Source organism: Eschrichtius robustus, chromosome 17 (genome assembly GCF_028021215.1).
Source record: "Eschrichtius robustus isolate mEscRob2 chromosome 17, mEscRob2.pri, whole genome shotgun sequence".
Classification (NCBI taxonomy): Eukaryota; Metazoa; Chordata; class Mammalia; order Artiodactyla; family Eschrichtiidae; genus Eschrichtius; species Eschrichtius robustus.
Window position 1 is genome coordinate 54,377,090 of NC_090840.1, and position 18,813 is coordinate 54,395,902.

The following is an 18,813-nucleotide window of genomic DNA, read 5'->3' on the forward strand; positions in this document are numbered from 1 at the left end:
GTTTTGTGTAAAAGTAGGAGTAAGCGGCATGTGTGGGAATGGGTGTGTGTGTGTGCATGTACATGCATGTGTATATGTACAGATGTGTATATGTACAGACGTGTGTATATGTGTGTACATGTGTGTATGTGCGTGTGCATGTGTGTGAATTACAGGAACTTCAAAGCTGACACTAACCTAAATTCTACCTTTAAAGAGCTTGGTCAATACAAGAAGTAAGGCACGCATACAAACAGTTATAATCAAAAGCAGAAAGTAATACGTGCCAGGTAGTAGATGATTAGTTCACATTTCAAATTTAAATAAAAATATCATCACCCAAAAGGAAGTCCTTGTCTTCATTCTTTGTCTTCCAACGATATAAAACATACAAAGTATACAGGTTAATATTAAAATCACCAGATTTCTGTCACTCCAGACTGATTATTTAAAAATTTCTTTTTGATTGGTGTGAGCCTTTCTCTGGAAAAACTAAGACAAAGTTGACGTTTCCTTTGATCTTTCAATTATGTTCACCTGGGCCTGTATCCAGTCTCAATGATTTTCATGAATTTAGTATATGTCCTTCCAGTTCTTGCTTAATATTTTTCCAAAAATATATTTGTATCCATGTATACTGTTTTTTCCACTTTTCCAAATGTGCATGTGCAGTATTAAACTTTTTGCATTTTTTCCATTGTAGTCTTGTATTGTATTGTAGTCTTGAAATATATAGATGTTGAGAGCGCCGAATCCTAACCCTTAGACCACCAGGGAGCATCTAGATGTTGAAATAAATGGATATAGCACAAGTTCATTACTTTATTACTGTGTTAGTATCCCATGTTGGGACAATATCTCCTTTTATTTATTCCTTTCCCTAGTGCTGGGTATTAAAGTTCTTTACAATTTTTCATAATTACAAACGATGCTGCAGTGAATATCTTTGCATATGTGTTCTTTCAAGAGATTCTCTCAGGTGAGATTTCCTCTCAAGGTTAATGGAAATGAGGAGTTAACAGGGTGTACACTTACTAGATCCTGCCAAATTGCTCTCCAAAGCATACTACCCATTTCTACTTTGAACATCAGTGAATGAATGTCCCTGTTTCTCCACATCCAGGTCAATGCATAGTGGGGTTGAGCTTTTAGATTTTTGCCAATTCTTTTTTTTTATTTGCCATTTCCTGATAACTAGTTAGTTTGAACATCATTTTAAAGATTTAGTGACCTTTGAATTTCTTCTGTGAATTCTTTGTACCATTTCCTCACTTTCCTATTATGTAATTATTATTTTACTGTAACATATTTTGCAAATTTCTTCTTTTGGCATGTTGTTATTTTTCTTTGAAATCTATTTATATCTTTTGACATTCATAATGTTTGAAGTTTTCTAATGAATGAAATTTAATTTTTATAAGGGTGCAAATAGGGAGTTAATTTAATTTTTTTCTACAAGGATCATTGATATTCTTTAGGTCTCATTCCATTTGGCATTCTGATTGAAGAGGGCAATAGAGTATGGTGATTAAGAATGCAGGTTCTAGGGTTTCCCTGGTGGCGCAGTGGTTAAGAATCTGCCTGCCAATGCAGGGGACACAGGTTCGAGCCCTAGTTTGGGAAGATCCCACATGCCGCGGAGCGACTAAGCCCGTGAGCTACAACTACTGAGCCTGCGCGTCTGGAGCCTGTGCTCCACAACAAGAGAGGCCGTGACAGTGAGAGGCCCGCGCACCACGATGAAGAGTGGCCCCCGCTCGCCGCAAATGGAGAAAACCCTCGCACAGAAACGAAGACCCAACACAGCCAAAAATAAACATAAATGAATAAAAAAAAAAAAAAAAAAAAAAAGAATGCAGGTTCTAGAGCCAGGCTGCCTAGATTCAAATCCCAGATCTGTCACTTATAAACTTTATTGCCTTAGATGTTATTTTCTGAGCCTCAGTTTGTTCATCTGTAAAATGGGGGTGATAGAAATATTACCTTTTGTAGGTATTTTTGTCAAGTTAAATTAGTTAGTATACGTAAAGCACTTAGAACAGTCCTAGAATGTAGTAGTATTATATGTGTCTGCTATTATTAATTCCTCATGAGAATAAATACTATAACCTGAGTTTTAAAACATCTATATCTAAGCTAACTTTTGTTTCAGATAGGATAAATGTATTTGTATAGAGAAAGATGAATCTGGAGCACAATAACATATGAATTCAGAGGACTAAAATGACATATGGTTAACTCTTATTTATATTTATTTATGTCCCTCCTATAAATACCTCATTTCTCTTTTTATTCTTAGAAACTAACACAGTGCCTGGCATAACTAAACACTCATTCAGATCTGATAAATGAATAAATAGGGCTTCTCTGGTGGCGCAGTGGTTGAGAATCTGCCTGCCAATGCAGGGGACACGGGTTCGAGCCCTGGTCTGGGAAGATCCCACATGCCGCGGAGCAACTGGGCCCGTGAGCCACAACTACTGAGCCTGCGCGTCTGGAGCTTGTGCTCCGCAACAAGAGAGGCCGCGACACTGAGAGGCCCGCGCACCACAATGAAGAGTGGCCCCCGCTCGCCGCAACTAGAGAAAGCCCTCGCACAGAAACGAAGACCCAACCCAGCCAAAAATAAATAAATAAAATAAAATAAATGAATAAATAAATGAATGATTTTCTTATGCTTATGTTTAGCCATATACCCCACTATTTCCTGTCAGTATTTTCTCAGAATGAAAACTGCCTTAATATCAGCACAAACAAACCCAAGAGGATCAATCAGCTGCAAAATTATTATGCAAAGCATTCCTGAGCCAAATGTAAATGACTTTTGGATTATCTGATGTTACGTATTTTCTGCATCGCTACCCCCTCCATCAGTGTGAATATTCAGCAGATAGGTGTGCTAAGCAATCAAGTGCCTGCTTCACCATCAGGGAGTCCAAGAAAGTGAAAACATTCCAAATTGTTTTAGAATGGCTTCCTCCTTGTTAATGCTACTCACTCCATTTGTGCTCCTGAGTTGATCACAGTATAAGGCACTCAGAGGTTTTTAAATTGAATTTATTGTGATGAAATGTATTGGTATCTGAATTAGGGAGGGTGAATGTCATGCCATCGTTCATATATCAAGTTACTGCCCATCCACTCACCCACCCATGTATCCATCTATTCTACAGATATTTAGGGAGACCCTACTGTATGCATGTGTGCATTGGGCGGTGCTGTGGAGGACGCAGAGGATAATGTGCTGTATCTGTCAGTTCCAAGGACCTGTAGAAAATCACGATGCCCAACCCTTGAAAAATACACACATTCTAGTATGAGATTCTCTACCTTCCAGTTAAAGCTCTCATATTTACTGTGATGCTTGTAGCAAATATTTAAACTTCCCTAAATACCGATAAGGAAATGCATATAAAATTGTGTGGAAAATAGTAAATGCTCTCTAAAGTTTAGTTTTTATTCCTACAACTGTGGATATCAAATGGGTAAAGAGGGATGTTCACCTTAAACGCAAGCCCGTAATTCTGAAAACATGAAAATCTGACAAAGGTATTTGTCAATATTGGAAACTGCGGATGGGGCAACCCTGCCTATGATTCAGCTTCAGCCTCTGCAAAGCCATGTCCATGCCATCATTTATGGTGCGTATTTACTGAATGCTTACTATTGGATAGGGTCTCTTGTAAATGTTTTTACATCTATTAATTCATTGTTTTAGTACTTCCAGAAATAATGTGCAGAGGGTTCTATTATCCCAAATTTACAGATGGAGAGATTGAACCAGAGTGAAGTTAACCATATTGCCTCAGGTCACATGATAGAAATTGATAAAGTCAGATTCAAATCCTGAAGTCTGGCTCCAGAGCCCATGCTCCAGCTATCTGTCCTTGCTTAAGATGATGGTTGCAGACTACTGGACTCAGCTCATTAGACCAGGCTTCGTTTGTTTCTAGGAAGCATAGGGGCCCATGACATGTTGCAGACATGGAAGCCAGATTTATGCTTCCCTCAAGCCAAAGAAGTAGCTCCTGGTTTCCCAGAAAAAATTTTCTTGACCTCTAGTGATGAGAGTATGCCCCTCTGATTTTGAGTCTAAAGTAGAGTTTTCTTGTATTTATACAAGAACTATTTCTTGAACGCAAACATCTATCAGATGAGGTATTGTCAGGATATGGTGGATAACAACATGGGCATGGTTTTGGCCCTGAATGAGTATATTGCATTGTACATTGTCACTATACTTCAATTTATGCTAATTTTGGAGAATCAAAGGATTAGTTGAAAGTATTCAAAATCTGATATCTATCATCAGAATTATTACTGTTATTTGTTACTAATTTGCATGTATTATAGATAGTTCAAGTTCTCCTGAAACACACAAAGAATCTGTTTCAAATTAATTGGGTGTAGCAAGGACTGTGTAGTGGGTTCGAAAAGCTCTCTAAGCACACCCCAGACGACACTTTGCAGCCTGTTTTGCACTTGAGGTGTGGCTGTGACCCACTGCTGGCCAATGGGGTGTGGATTGCAGTCTGTAGCAGTTTTTAGCAGAAACAAATACCCCTAGACGTCTATCTTCCTTTAGCAAACACCCAGTCTCCTACAGAATTAGAGCCATCGAATCTAGAACCTGCTCCCCAAAAATGAAGAAGATATCTTCCCATCAAAGCAAATGGCTAGGAGACAGGTGTTCCTCCTTCCCAAGGGTGTAGTACTTCCTTTATCATTGAAATGTCACCTTTTTTCACTATGTTGGGGTCCTGTGAGCCAGCCGTTTTCATTGTATTCCTTTTCTTGTGTCAGTTTCTGTTCTACAATGATAAAATATTTGAAATCCTGGTATTGAATTTCATCTCCTCCTGAGACTTTCTCATTTAGAGACATGGCTCTTTAGCAGTGCCAAAGTTTTAGCTCCTAAACTTCAGAGGCAGAGATTTAAAACCAGTGGCAATCTGGGCAGATGTCAGCAGGTGAGAGGTTTCCACAGCCAGTCCTCATAAAGCACATGTCCATACCGCACTGTGGCTTCTAATCCACCAATAAAGCACAGATCCTGCTGCGATCATCGGCAGAGTCTCATGTCCAAAGGCAGATATTTTATTCAAATAATCTCACACTGCTCTGTGGGAAATACTATTTTCATTATGTTTGCAAACATGTTAGCATTCATTAAAATGTGCACTGCCTGCAAGAAAGATTCATGGCGAGCTTTTCCTGTTAGAGGACGTATTTGTGAACAGCTCTCATGAGGCAGAAGTTTATAACACTGGCGATTTGAAATGTGTGATACTTTACATTGCTACTCTCATCAGAAAGTTTCAGAGTGCAGGCATCTGGGGTACGTTCCATCCCTCCAGCCATCTGACAGGGCCAGGTCTTCAAAGTCCTGGAAGGTCCTTAAGCTCCTTTTTTCCTTGTGGAAGACTTCATTCTGGACTAACTTTTGGTTTTATACTGTTTTTTTTTTTTTTTTTTTCCTATTCCATCATGGTATCCTTATCTGATTAATACTTTTGAAGGCTTTCCTTTTGTTTCTTTATTATTTCTCTTATGCCTTTTTTTGTCTTCTGTTTAGGTTATTTTCTTGTCTTAACAGCTTCATAGCCTACTTTCTCTGTTGAGAACATGCTTTGCCCTTTTCATCCACTGTATATTTTTTATTACCTGTCTAGGTATTATTCTGTTTTACAATGGATGGGATACTAAAAACTCAAAAGCAAAAAGTGTTTATAAGTTGAATGTAACTTTTATGTAAACCTACATTATGTTTTTAAAGATGCTTCGTGTTAGTCAAATGAAATACTCTCTAGTTCCAGAGGTGCAGTTAGAGTCGATTCTTTCCTTTCTAAATGAATGGACATTTGTACAGAGGCAGAGATTCACAGAGTATGGATAAAAATTTAAGTAAACTTTAATTTCTAAATGAATGTGATCCCACAGTCATGCTTGTATTTCATGTACATGCACACACATGTACGTACACACACATGCAAATACCTGTACTTCATGGTAATGGCCAATCAGCAAGGGCCTGAAGTCTAATCATGGCAAAAATTACTGGTGTCTAAGGGTGGGTTGGATCACTGAAGCCCTCAAAAATTCGAGTCCAGATAGACAAGGGTTAGCCATCACCCCATACTCCGGAAAAATAATCTATTTATCACTAAAAATTATGCGAAGTGACAATCACATCTTTCATTTTAAATAAAGCCTTTAAAGCTAAAACCAAATTACTATGTTGCCAAATACCTTAGGAGAAAATCTAGTGACCAACAGAAGAAAATCTCATCCTTGGGAGCCTCTTGCTAGCAGTGAGCTGGGAGAAAGAGGTGTCTAGGGATTTTCTCTCAAGACTTGTTATTTTTATCTTCATTCCAATGAATTTTAAATCAATTGAAAAAGTATTTGCTTCTTTGTCAGTGATTGGTAAAAATGGTTGTCCCGGTACTGAGCAAGTTATTTAACTTTTATTTCCTCCTTTATAAAAGGAATCACAATTCCAACTTAATTGAGATATTGGGAAGATTATGGGATGTGAACCCTGTAAAGGTCAGAATAAAACCTGATACCTAATAGGGACTCCACGTTGGTGGCTCTTCCTGGCACTATCTTTTGGTGACGACTTTCTGTCTAATATCTCATTGTCTCCAAACTTTTCATCACCTATGTGCATATACTTCCAGAAAATCTAGGGCCAGAAGTCTTGCTGGAGGACTTCACAAGGATCTGCTTTCCTCCTTATGGCTTTAAGATGCTTCCTGGTCTCCTAGGGTCTGCTTGTTGCAACTGGTCCCTAGACCTTCATAGTTCTTACATGTATTGTGAAACCCTGTCTATTCAAACTTGGGATGGGATACATTGGGATCTATGTAGATTCAGTTCAGTCATTCTACTTTAACCCATAATTTGAAGCTTACTATATCACCTTAGTTCCAAATTGACAGGTAGAGAATCTGATATTCTAATCAAAGCATTCATTCTAACCCAGGTAAGGATTAGTGACTTCTGGTGGTCAGGGCCTGAGTGTTTTGGTCTAATTTGAAGGAGAGTTCTAATAGCAAAAAATTTCAGAATAGGAAAGTAAAAAAAAAAAAAAAAAAAAAAAAAAAGACCTTTGTATATATAATAGAATTAAAGTTGGAAAAGATCTGAGAGATCCTGTGCCTCAAGTTCTCATTATCCAGATGGAACTGAAGACTAGAGGGGCTAAGTAAAATTTTCAAGGTCACTCAGTGAATTAAACTGGGAGCTGAGGCTAGAAAGAGTATTCTGATTCCTAGTGTTTTGGGGTTTTTTCACTTGTACTCCATTGTCTTTTAAAAACAGATGCTTTCTTGCTGGTTGGATCCATGGGCTCCTCAACTCATAGAGCATGGAGCATGGGCAGCTGGTTGCTTCTGTCCTCACACTTCTATACCCTGGCTTTTACTACCCATCTTTTCTGTCTTTTCTGATAGTCAGAGACCTAAAAGCCCTGTGTCAGCAGTGTTTCATTCATTGAGAAATACTGTAATAATGTTACACTTAATTAACAATAAAATTGTAGAAATGCAGCGTTCATCAGATATATACTGAACACACGTCAGACATTGTGCTAATACAACAATGGACCATTTATAGTTTCTGTCACAAGGAAACTCACAATCTTGTGGGGAAGGAGATTCATAAACAAATAATTGTAATTCAGATAAGTACTACAACTTATAATGTAAACAGGATCCATTTCTAATAGTTGGAGTATAATTGGGAAGGATGTATAGAAACAGTTCTTGAGTATTACTTCCTTGTATTGAGATGAATATATCAGGTTATTTATAAATTAATTATTTTCTTCCCTTCTCTCATCCCCCTAACATTTAACATAAATTGTGTTAATAATCTCAGTATTTAAGTTACAGGATATTCAAGTGGGACATTCAGCTAGAAGAAGAAAGGACATCACCCCAAAATGGATGAGGAGACATTTTTGTATCATTTTTTGTTGAGAGAGTTTGCATGTTTCAGTTGTATGAGGGATAGTTGCATCATGTCAGGTGTAAGCACAATTTTGCTATTTATTTAGAGGTTAAATAAGGTTAAAAGAGGTTTATTTAACCTCTAAATAAAAAAGAACTTCTAAATAAAAAAGAGTTAGACTGTGATGAGTTTGTGACATTCAAATGAGCTAAGCTGGAACTATAGTTTTCAGAATTCCCTTAACTACATGGCTCCTTTAGTGAAATTGTGTGATACGTGGAAGGAACAGTAAAGCAGCAGCCTTTATGCTTTGAGGTTCCTGAGGGTGTTGGATGCCACTGCAGCTCATGCGCCTTGGGGTGGATTTGTGAACTCACTTTGTGACGCCCTCTGGTGCCATCTACTCCTCCATCCCCCACTGAGCAATCTCCTCCTTCAGTTTCACATAGTTCTGGCCCAGGTGAACGTGCAGCTTCACGGAGAAGGGCACCCACTTCTTTCGGCAGATCATCCATGTCACTGAGTTGCAGGTGGTAAGAAACATAAGCAAGTTCCGGTTTGTCCTCACTCTCCTCTCTTCACTTATAGTTTTTCTTTCTGATTAGCTTCTCTGCTGACCTACAGTGAGTTCAGGATCAGATTTCTTCCCTAATGTTCATGACTGTATAAAGTCTAATCCCTATTTTAAATTCATTATTTGTGGTCACGCATAGCGATTCTGCTTCTTTGAAGGAAACATTTCATGTTCAAAATGAAAACCTTGATGTTTATAACGTTTAAATATTATGTGTGTGTTCCTGCTGTTGTTGTTTTTCAGTTTCAGTCCTTCACTTCAACCTATGTGATTCTCTTTAGATGTTGATTATGGCACCAGTACAATTCGTGTTCTTCTGAGTTTCATGTCCTCTCCAGTTTTGGTGAACAGGTCATCTATATTTTCATCCACATCATATATAAAAAGATTGGTTTGTTTTAGGCTTATTAGCATATTTTTTGTAAGTTACATAACCATAATTATCACTTCATTCAGTGAACACTTCTTCATCTTTTCCATAAAGATTAATAAGAGAATTTGTCAAAAGCTTTGGTCATACTCAGATATGCTACATGTACTATACTTTTATGATTCCACAAGTTACTAATTCTATCTGTGAGACTTAAAAAAAAGTTACTTTTAACTCAATTAGAAAATTGGCAAGGACTTGAAGAGATATTTCTCCAAAGAAGACATACAAATGGCCAACAGATAAATAAAAATGTGCTCAAGATCACTGATCATCAGGGAAATGCAAATCAAAAGCACAATGATATATCACCTCATACCTGTCAGAATGGTTAGTATACAAAAAACAAAACAAAACATAAGTGTTGGTGAGGGTGTGGAGGAAATTGGAAGACTTATGCACTGTTGGTGGAAACATAAAATGGTGCAGCCACCATGGAAAATAGTATAGAGGTCTCTCAAAAAATTAAAATAGAATTACCATATGATCTAGCAATCCCACTTCTGGGTATTTATCCAAAAGAATTGAAATCAATATCTCAAAAGAGATATCTTTATTCTCAAGTATATTGTAACATTATTCACGCTAACCAAGATAAGATAAGGAAACAACTTGAATGCCTATAAATGACTTAATGGATAAAGAAAATGGGGTATATAATACAACGGAATATAATTCAACCTTAAAAAAGAAGAAAACCTTGCATTATGCAATAACATGGATGAACCTGGAGGACATTATGCTAAATAAAAAGCTAGTCACAGAAGAACAAATACTGCATAATTTCACTTATATAAGATATCTGAAATAGTCAAACACATCAAAGCAGAAAGTTGAATGGTAATTGCCAGGGACTTGAGGGAGAGGGAAGTGGGGAGTTGTTCAACAGGTATAAAGTTTCAATTATGCAAGTTGAATAAATTCTAGAGACCTGTGGATCAAAATATTGCCTATCATTAACAATACTGTATTGTTTACTTAAAAATTTAAGAGGGTAGATTTCATGTTATGTTTTTACTACAATGAAAAAAAAGTTACTTTTACTTAAATAGGTCTTAAGAAAATCAATTTTGGACCCTAGTGACCCATTTAATGATCTTTAAAAAAAAATCTATCCCTTTATGATTTATAATTGACTCTTGCTCAGGTTTTAACATCCAACTCACTGCTGTATGTTTTGTATAGTCCATCCTCCCATTTTTCACTCCCTTATTTGAAAATTAAAATGATATTTATATGTCTTAAATATTCTGGGATCTTTCTAAGCAACAAATATCACCACCAGTACATGCTTCCCCTTCTCTCTCTGGAATGTAAAACAAGTGACTTCAACTTATTTAGAATATCAGGAAATCTTTTTGTGAACTTCTTTTCACCTCTTTTGGGCTTACCGATATTAATTTTATCCATTTTAGTCTGAACATAATTCCCTTTTACAGAGAAGAAAGAAGTACATTTAGAACTGAGGAATTTATTTTTCCTCTGTAGACCAAGAACTTCTTTGATCAGTCCAGTCTTCCAACAATGAGGAATTATAATTTTGGTACAATATTTGCTCAGTGCTGTTGAAAAATTCCATTAGCTTCATGAAAGATGTGATGACTTCCACTGATTTTTTTCTTTCCTTAATAGCAACTATATTCTTTTAAAATTTAAATTCATCTATAGAATTTATGGTCTGTGCTGTTTTGGTAACATAACATTTATATTTTCTGAGCAACAGATAAAAAATAAAAATGAATAGTTTAAAGAAAGTTGGAAAAGTTAATTATTTTGTATACAGAAATGCCTAGCATTACACAAAAGCTGTTGGAAGGGAAAAACTATAATACTTCTTATTAATTACCTTTTAAAAATTAATACTCCAAGGATGAGATAAAATTTAGAAGTTTCTACATCTTCTCTCCTCCATGTCTGTACTTATTTGACCTAGGCATTCTAGAGAAGAAGGACGGCAGTGTTTCCTAAACCCGTCTATGCCAAGAGTCACCTGGGTGCTTGTTAACTTCACAGATTTCTTCGATCCTTCCTTGGAAATTTTGGTTCTTTAGGTTTAGGGTGGGCTTAGAATTCTGTATGTTTAACAAGCACTGCAGATGATTGTATCATCAGGTAAGCTTGGGAAACAATGAAAAGAGCCCATAACTTGAACATCAGCCTGATCTATGTATGAATTCAAGGTCTAAAGCTTAACAGCTATATAAACTCAGGCACATTGTTTAGCCTTTTTGAAAGTTAATTTCTTCATCATTAAAGAGGGAATGTTAACATCTTCCCCAAAGAAATTTTGTGTAAATTCAATGATATAAAATGCAAAATGTGTACCTAATTCTAGTGCTATCATTATTGAAAACTATGTCGTAAACTTTTTTCTAATCTTTTAGTCTTTACTCTTGCTGCAGGAGAAAATATAAAATTCTGAAGCAAAACAAATGCAAATATTCAAGTCTTCTTTCTCAATGTAAGCAATAGTAGAGTCATGTACTCATTTGTAATGTGTCTGAGGCACAAAGGCCCACATTTAGAAGACTGGTAAACTAATGAGTGGTGTTACCTTTCCGATATTCAAAGGCAACACCACAATTGCTGTATTTCCATCTTATTAAAAGCAAGATAAAATAATTTTTGGTAGATTTTTTTTTCTCCATACACCTTTAAAAAAAAAAGTCTATAGGAAGTTTTTATGCTTATCAATTCTTTAAAACACTGGTTCTCAAAATGTGGCTCTTGGGATGCAGCAGCATAACCTGGGAACTTTTTTTGAAAAGAAAATTCTCAGTCCCTACTCCAGACTACTAAATCCTAAAGATGCCACCAGAAAACTACTAGAGCTCATCAGTGAATCTGGTAAAGCTGCAGATACAAAATTAATATACAGAAAACTGTTGCACTTCTATACACGAACAACAAAGTATCAGAAAGAGGAATTAAGGAAATAATCCCACTTACCATCGCAGCTATATTAGAAACTTTTGAAATGAGGCACTGCCATCTGTGTTTTAACAAGACCTCTGGGTGATTCTCACGCAGGCTCAAATTTAGAAACCACTGTTCTATTTCCAGTGTCCGACTGCCTCTCCCCTTCCAACCCGTTCATCTGTTGCATCCCTGATCTCAGTTCATGGAAACACTAACTTTCCAGATCTTCAGGTCAAAAATGTGGTCATCCTTAATTTCTAATTTTCTGTCTAGCTCATATCCAATATATCAGAAAATCCTGTTGTTTTACCTTCAATTACCAGGATATCACCATTCATCCCTCCACTGTTAATAGCCTGGTCCTAGTCTCTATTTTCTCTTGCATGGATTATTACAACAATCTTCTAACTGATCTCCCAGCTTCCACTCTTTTATTCTTCCAGACTGTTCTCAACACCAAAGCCAGAGAGATGCTTTTAAAATAAAAGTCTGATTGACTCACGGACATGGAGAACAGACTTGTGGAGTGGGAAGTTGGGGTTAGCAGATGTAAGCTATTATACATGGAGTGGATAAATGGTCCTACTGTATAGCACAGGGAACTGAATTCATAAACCATAATGGAAAAGAATAAAAATCTATGTATATATATATTTAACTGAATCTCTTTGCTGTACAGCAGAAATTAACATTACATTGTAAATCAACTATACTCCAATAAAAAAAGTCTGATTATGTTATTTGCACTGAATTATCTATTGGTTCATTAGAACCATTCTTACTTTTCATAGTCTCTCCTGTATCCTGGAAGCTGGGAGCCTAGAAACTTTATTTCCCAGAATTCCTGCCACTGGAATTCTAGATCAAATGTCAACAATGGGAGAAAATTACTCTAGAGATTTGGAAGGTGGGATGGAAGCAGAAACCATAGCACTTTTCCTCTAGCACAGTAGAGAAAGACATGAGATTTTGTAGGAGCCTCAGGGATTCTTCTTTGAATCACCTGTTTCCATGCTGGCATTTTTCCAGCTGTTCCTTCAATTCCCATAACTTCTGAACGACTCTGAAAGTTAGTCATGAACCTAAGAACTGGTTGGCAGCAACCTTCTCTGATCTTCATTACTCCAGTCCTGCCAATGATTCTGTAAACACAAATTTCCCTGCATACATCCCTTCCTGCTAAAATATGGAGTTGTTTCTAGTTTTCTGAAAGAATACTAATTGTTCTTCTTATCAAAATGCTTGACTCCCTTCCCATCTCATTCAGAGTAAAATTCCTTCAATGCCTACAAGACCCTGCACAGTCTGGTCCCCTATACATCTCTGACGTCACTCCCTCAATGCTTTCGTGCACAAACTCTGCTCCTGCCTGACTGGTCTTCCTGCTGTTCCTCAAAGTGCCTTTGCACTTTCTGTTCCTTCTACCCAGAATGCCTCTCCTCCAGAGAGCTGCCCAGCTTACCCTCTCACCTCCTTCAGTTCTCGGTACAAATGTCATCTTTTCAAAGAGGGCTTTCCCCTGACGACCCAATGCAAAAGAACCTCTACCCCCCAGCACAGGTTGTGGAAGTAGTCGGTAGAATCCTCTCCATTTAAAACACAGGAAAATATACAACTAGGAAAAGAAACTCATCAAAGTCTCATGGCTTTTAAATGTTAAACCTAACATTTATCTTATCCAAAGGGCCTAGAAAAGAACCTTTAAAAGGGTGGGTGGTTAGTAAACATTCGTGTTGATGTTGCAATGGTGGCAGGGGTGGGATAGAGCAGGGGGTGATTACAACTCTTTTAAGGAAGAGCAGTTAGGCCTGACCAATAATAGGGAAGACCACTGGAGAGTGAGTGACTGCTAGTCATAGATTTCACAGTTTATGATATTCTTTGGGAGGTTAGACTGGATCCCTTTTTTTTTTCTGCAAAGGCAGGTCAGAATAAAAGAAATTCCAATTTTTTTAAAAAAATGGATCTTCTAGTCTAAATACTGTCCTAAATTCTGGTTAGGACATTCAGGACCACTGGCAAATTTCCTAATATCAGCATGTTATAATGATAGGCTTATTTAGGTAAAATTACTCAATTCCTTTACTCTTTGTTCATAGTATAAGTATTAAGGAATTTATTTACTATTATAAAGTTATGGGTAAAACGGAATTGGAGTTCATGAAAAAGTAATGAAATGCAATCAGTATGGCAGGAATAATTAATAGTTCTTCATAACCCTTTTTTAGGATGTATGCATTGATTATTTTCCTGAAAGCCTGGCTGGAAGGGAGTGGCAAGAAGAGCATTTTTATGTAGAAAAACTTTCAGGTTTTTAGTATCGAGAGTAAAAATAAATCAACTGGAGCCAGAGTAATATTGAAAAGAGTTGGCAGAGCTGACTAGAAAAATAAAATGGATCTAGTCATCTCTGTGACCTGGGCTATTTAGCCACAGACAGTGCTCTGCCTTTAAAGAAAGCAGTGAACTCTTCAAGAACAAAAATAAGATAACTCTCTTAAAGAAAAATGGATAGAACAATTCAGGAAAAAATGTAGTTGAAAATGGCAAAAGAACACACAAAGGACAAAATTGCCCTTTATCCAATTTAAGGAGTGAAAAACAACTAGAATTGTGCTGGAATTCTTTGCTGGAAGAAATTCGAAGAGACAAAATTGAAGGTTAAATTTATGGTCACATTTCTCCTGGAAATGGGCTTTATGTAATATCTGGGCACAGACAGAGAAAAAGCATCCATAGCTGGCTTTTTTGTTGTTCCCTGTAAGCCCCAAATGACAGGGTTTTTTCCCCCCTCTTTAAGGTTCCCCAGTGACAGTAAAGGACATCCACAGACTTTACCTCCATAGTTAGGTTTCTGCTTTGGGTTATGAAAACAACTGCTAACTTGATTTTTCTTTCTCTAGCTTTGCCCTTACTATCTTATTCTCACAAAATTCAGTGTAATCTTTATAAATGCAAATCTGATGATGTCTGTTGCCTGATAAAAGCCATTCAGTGACTCCCCATTGAAGGCAACAGCAATTCCCAAAGTTTACTCCAATAACTGCCATAAACTGTTAGTATATATTTTTTTAAAAATGTGGAAAATTCCAAGTTGAGAGTAAGCATTTTTCTTTACAATAGTTTTTTTTGTTTGTTTTTTGTTTTTGATTGAAGTGTAGTTGATTTACAATATTGTGCTAGCTGCTGGTGGACAGCAAAGTGATTCAGTTATATATAGAAATATATATTTTTCCAATTCTTTTCCATTGTAGGTTATTACAAGATATTGAATATAGTTCCCTGTGCTATACAGTAAATCCTTGTTGTCTGTCTATTTTATATATAGTTTTGTGTATCTGTTAATCCCATACAATAGGTTTTAATGCTGATGTTTGCTGTGAACTGCTAAAAAAGGGAAGGATATAATATGCAAGATGTCCCAAACTTTTTGAATATGGAAGCTGTTTCTTTTTCATGGGGTGTCTCACAGGACTAGTTTGGTGTGGAACACATCTTCAGAAATACTGGCTTATACTGCAGTTCCAGTTTGTGAGCAAAGCAAGGAATGGTCAGAATGATCTGGAACCTGCTTACCTTAGTTGGCATTTCCCTGACACATTATGCTTTCTTTCTCCTCTGTGCTGCACAAGAAGTCCCCTAGAAGACAGAAGAAACTCAAATGAGTAACAATAATTAAAGAGAAGATTATAGCTATGGAGCACAGAGAATAGAAATTTAGGCTAAAGTTAACTTATGTTTCTAAAGATGAATCCAGAATAAATGCAACAGAAGCAAAACCCATAAATGGAATAAAAGAAGCTAAAGAAATACCTCAGAGTGTATGTGGAATGAAACCTCCTTCTGTGTACAAAGTTAGGAAAAGGAGATTACTATCTAACCATATCCCAAAAAATTTAAGACCACAAAGTAAAAGAATCTGGCAAGATTCCCAGGAAAAAAAGTTACCTACAGAAGTAGAAAATTCAGGCCTGCCTGGTCTTCTCCTTAACATTAAATGCTGGGACATAATGACGCAAAGTTCACATAATTTTGAGGGGAAAGTTTGTGGCTCAAGAAATTTATATCTAGCCATATTGTTGTTAAGATGTGAAGGTAATAGAAAGACAATCAGATTTACTTCACATGTCCTTTTCTGAAAGAATTACTCAAAATATGTCTTACTAAATGAGAAAGGAATCAAAATAAGAAACTCAAGAATAGAAAATTATGTATGAACCGACTTATGGTAAGCATTCAAACCACATCAATATAGACTTATGCATCGTATTTATAAAAATGGTTGATATATAACTCAAACAGAAAAGCTGTCAAAATATAAGGAATAACAATCAGAAACATAGTACTAGAAGACTTAAAAGCGTCCTTATTTCATAGGTCAAATTGGGAAAATAATTATTAAAGGATTTAATTAGTATGTATAAAATTGATTTAATAAATACACATTTCATTTTGTGTACTAAATAATTTTGACAAATAATTTTGATTCTATATCGTCATATATACCTGGATTGGCAATTAGTAATAATAATAACATATAATAATTTATACTTAGCCATGTTTAAGTAATGAATAATGATTAATATTTCTGGTGTCAATTATAGTAATAAACACGGTAATTAGAAAATAGGAATAGTTGTGCCAGATTATGATAGGACTTTTAAGAAAAGTTCTTTATTTTCTCTCTTTTGTTTTTTTGTTGTTCTTTGCCTGTCTCCCACTAAAATAAATGTAATATTTTCTGTCTACAGATGATAGTATCTCTACTGTGAAATCTCTAGTGTGGCCCTTAAATATACCTGGAAACAGATGTAATGCTCTGGGGTAAAAATAAGGCTGCAATCTGGAGATGAAAGAAGAGAAGGACACAAATTCAGAAAAATCTTCTAAAAGACTGAAATGAAAAAAGAGACAGTTATTTCACAAAAGGAGCTTAGGACCTAATTTTCCTTGTGAAAGATTCCATGGGATCCCAACAAGCCCCTAATGCTTTATTTAATAGAGTTTTAAAAAATTCTACTTCTGGCTTTACTATTTATCTATCCTTTTCTTTCATAAAACATTTTTTTGGTTTTACACTGTGCCAAATGTTGTTCTAGGATCACAGAAAGGAATGATGACCCCAAAATAGACACAATTACATTTCAGAGCAAAGGTACAAGTTGGAGTTTATCAAATCAGGTTCCAGGACACTGAGAGAAACCAGAGTAGCTTCATGAAGCAGAAGGTGAAGTTAAATTATATTTGACTCTGGTAAAATTTCTATTTCTGAACAGCCAACATATGTAAAGTCATCTATTGTTGGTGATTTGCCTATTTTCTTTCTCTTTTAGTTTTGAGTCAGTTTTTTTTTTTTTTTAAGTATGTAAAAATTTTATTTGTCAATTATATCTCACTAAAAGAAAAAATAAAATAATGTTATATGTTCAGTGAAAATATGGTAACATCTTAATTTACTGTGTACATAAAAATGTTATTTTTTTCCAAATTATATTTAGAATGCTACCTTGTAGGTCAGTTTTTTTATGATGATATACCTTTAATTCACAGCCACAATAAGGATCAGATACTCTAACTACATGACACTTTTGACTAAAAACAGTGCAAAATAAATTGCTAAAACTGAAAATATATTAAATTGAAATGCGTAAGAGAAAGGCATTTCTAAAACATTTTAACATAGACATACTTATCCCAACCAAGAGTTCCTATCTCTTCAATAGGGCTTGAGTAGAACTGGGGAGGAGCAGGTAGTACATACAGCTCTTTTTTATTCTTTAAAGCAACTTCCAAAACCATCTTCAACTCCACTATAAAGCTCATTAGATCAGGAGAGTGCTGCATTCTCTGTTGCACTACGTGATGATATCCATTAAGTATTGCTTTCAGCTGCCAACTACATAGTAATCTTGCATTCCTCAGTTGTGAATCTTTGGCCAGCAATATTCTAAGATGGAAATCTCTTCCCTGAGCTGAAATGAATCCTTCATACACGGTTTTCGCCCGGTTCTGTGGTAGAAGCAGCGGGAACTGGCGCAGCAAGCTCGCTTCCGTCTCCGCCATGGCTCTCGGTCCGTGGAGCCGCCGGGGGACCAGCGGCCGCCGGGCCCCGCACATGCGCAGTCCTGCCTGTGCCTAGGGCGCAGAGAGGCGGAAACCCGTGCCTTTGGCGGGAAGTTGAGTCAGTTTTTAATATTAAAATATTAAAAACTGTTTTAATGTTTAAATGTTTACTGTTTTAATGTTTAAAAACTAAAATTTTAGCCCATCATTTATTATTCACAGAGGATCTAGTTTGTGTGGGTTTAGAGTGTAAGATGATTTTTCTGGGGGGAATTGCCTTGGACTGGTAAAGATTGTCGCAATTCATAGCACTACAGCCTGTGTCTTTCCCCCCCATTTTAAAATTTAGCTTTGCTGTTATTTCTTTGACCTGCCTCCACTCTGTTTCAGATTTGTATACTCATGTTTCATGTATCAGTGATGATTCCAATTACACGCTAGGTAACAAGAGTTTAATAAAATGTGGCAATAAATTGTGGAAAGACATCATGCATGTGAAAAAAGTGTATTAAGAAATGTGTTCCAGGTAGAGAGCTTCCAGTATTAAATGACTAATCACTTCCACACACATATACAAAGTGAAGGTTTTATTTAGTGGAACTTGGCCTTTCAAAACTAGAAGGCCAAGCAGTGCCTTCTAACTGGTTTTCTAGCCTGTCTGAAGCAAGTTGCTGTTGTTTCTTTTTACTGAGAACTTTTTAGATGGTCTTCAATAGTCCTTCAGCTGAAAGGAGGTAGGATATCTTGTTCAAAGCTCATATTATTTTGATTTAAATAGCAAATGGTAATATGCAATAATTTATACTCAGTACAGCCTAGTGGTCAGATGACTGGAATTGAATCCAGGCTCTTCCTCATAGTAGATATGTGATGTTAGGCCAGTATCTTACAT

The 18,813-nt window shown here is 36.3% G+C and overlaps 1 protein-coding gene across 2 annotated transcripts; it reads right to left on the bottom strand.

Moving 5' to 3' along the window:
* Positions 1-681: 681 nt before the first annotated feature.
* On the bottom strand, positions 682-17,921 carry LOC137751394 (E3 ubiquitin-protein ligase FANCL-like). 2 transcript variants are annotated; one of them, XM_068525979.1, is made up of 4 exons: positions 17,548-17,921; positions 16,658-16,701; positions 15,435-15,497; positions 682-760 (listed from the first exon to the last, which is right to left on the bottom strand). In XM_068525979.1, the coding sequence occupies exons 1-3, from the start codon at positions 17,919-17,921 to the stop codon at positions 15,436-15,438; spliced, it is 480 nt and encodes a 159-aa protein (XP_068382080.1). In that variant the 3' UTR covers positions 682-760; position 15,435. The 2 variants fall into 2 exon arrangements, with proteins under 2 accessions (XP_068382080.1, XP_068382081.1); XM_068525980.1 differs by lacking the exon at positions 682-760 and adding an exon at positions 8,782-8,865.
* Positions 17,922-18,813: the final 892 nt, after the last annotated feature.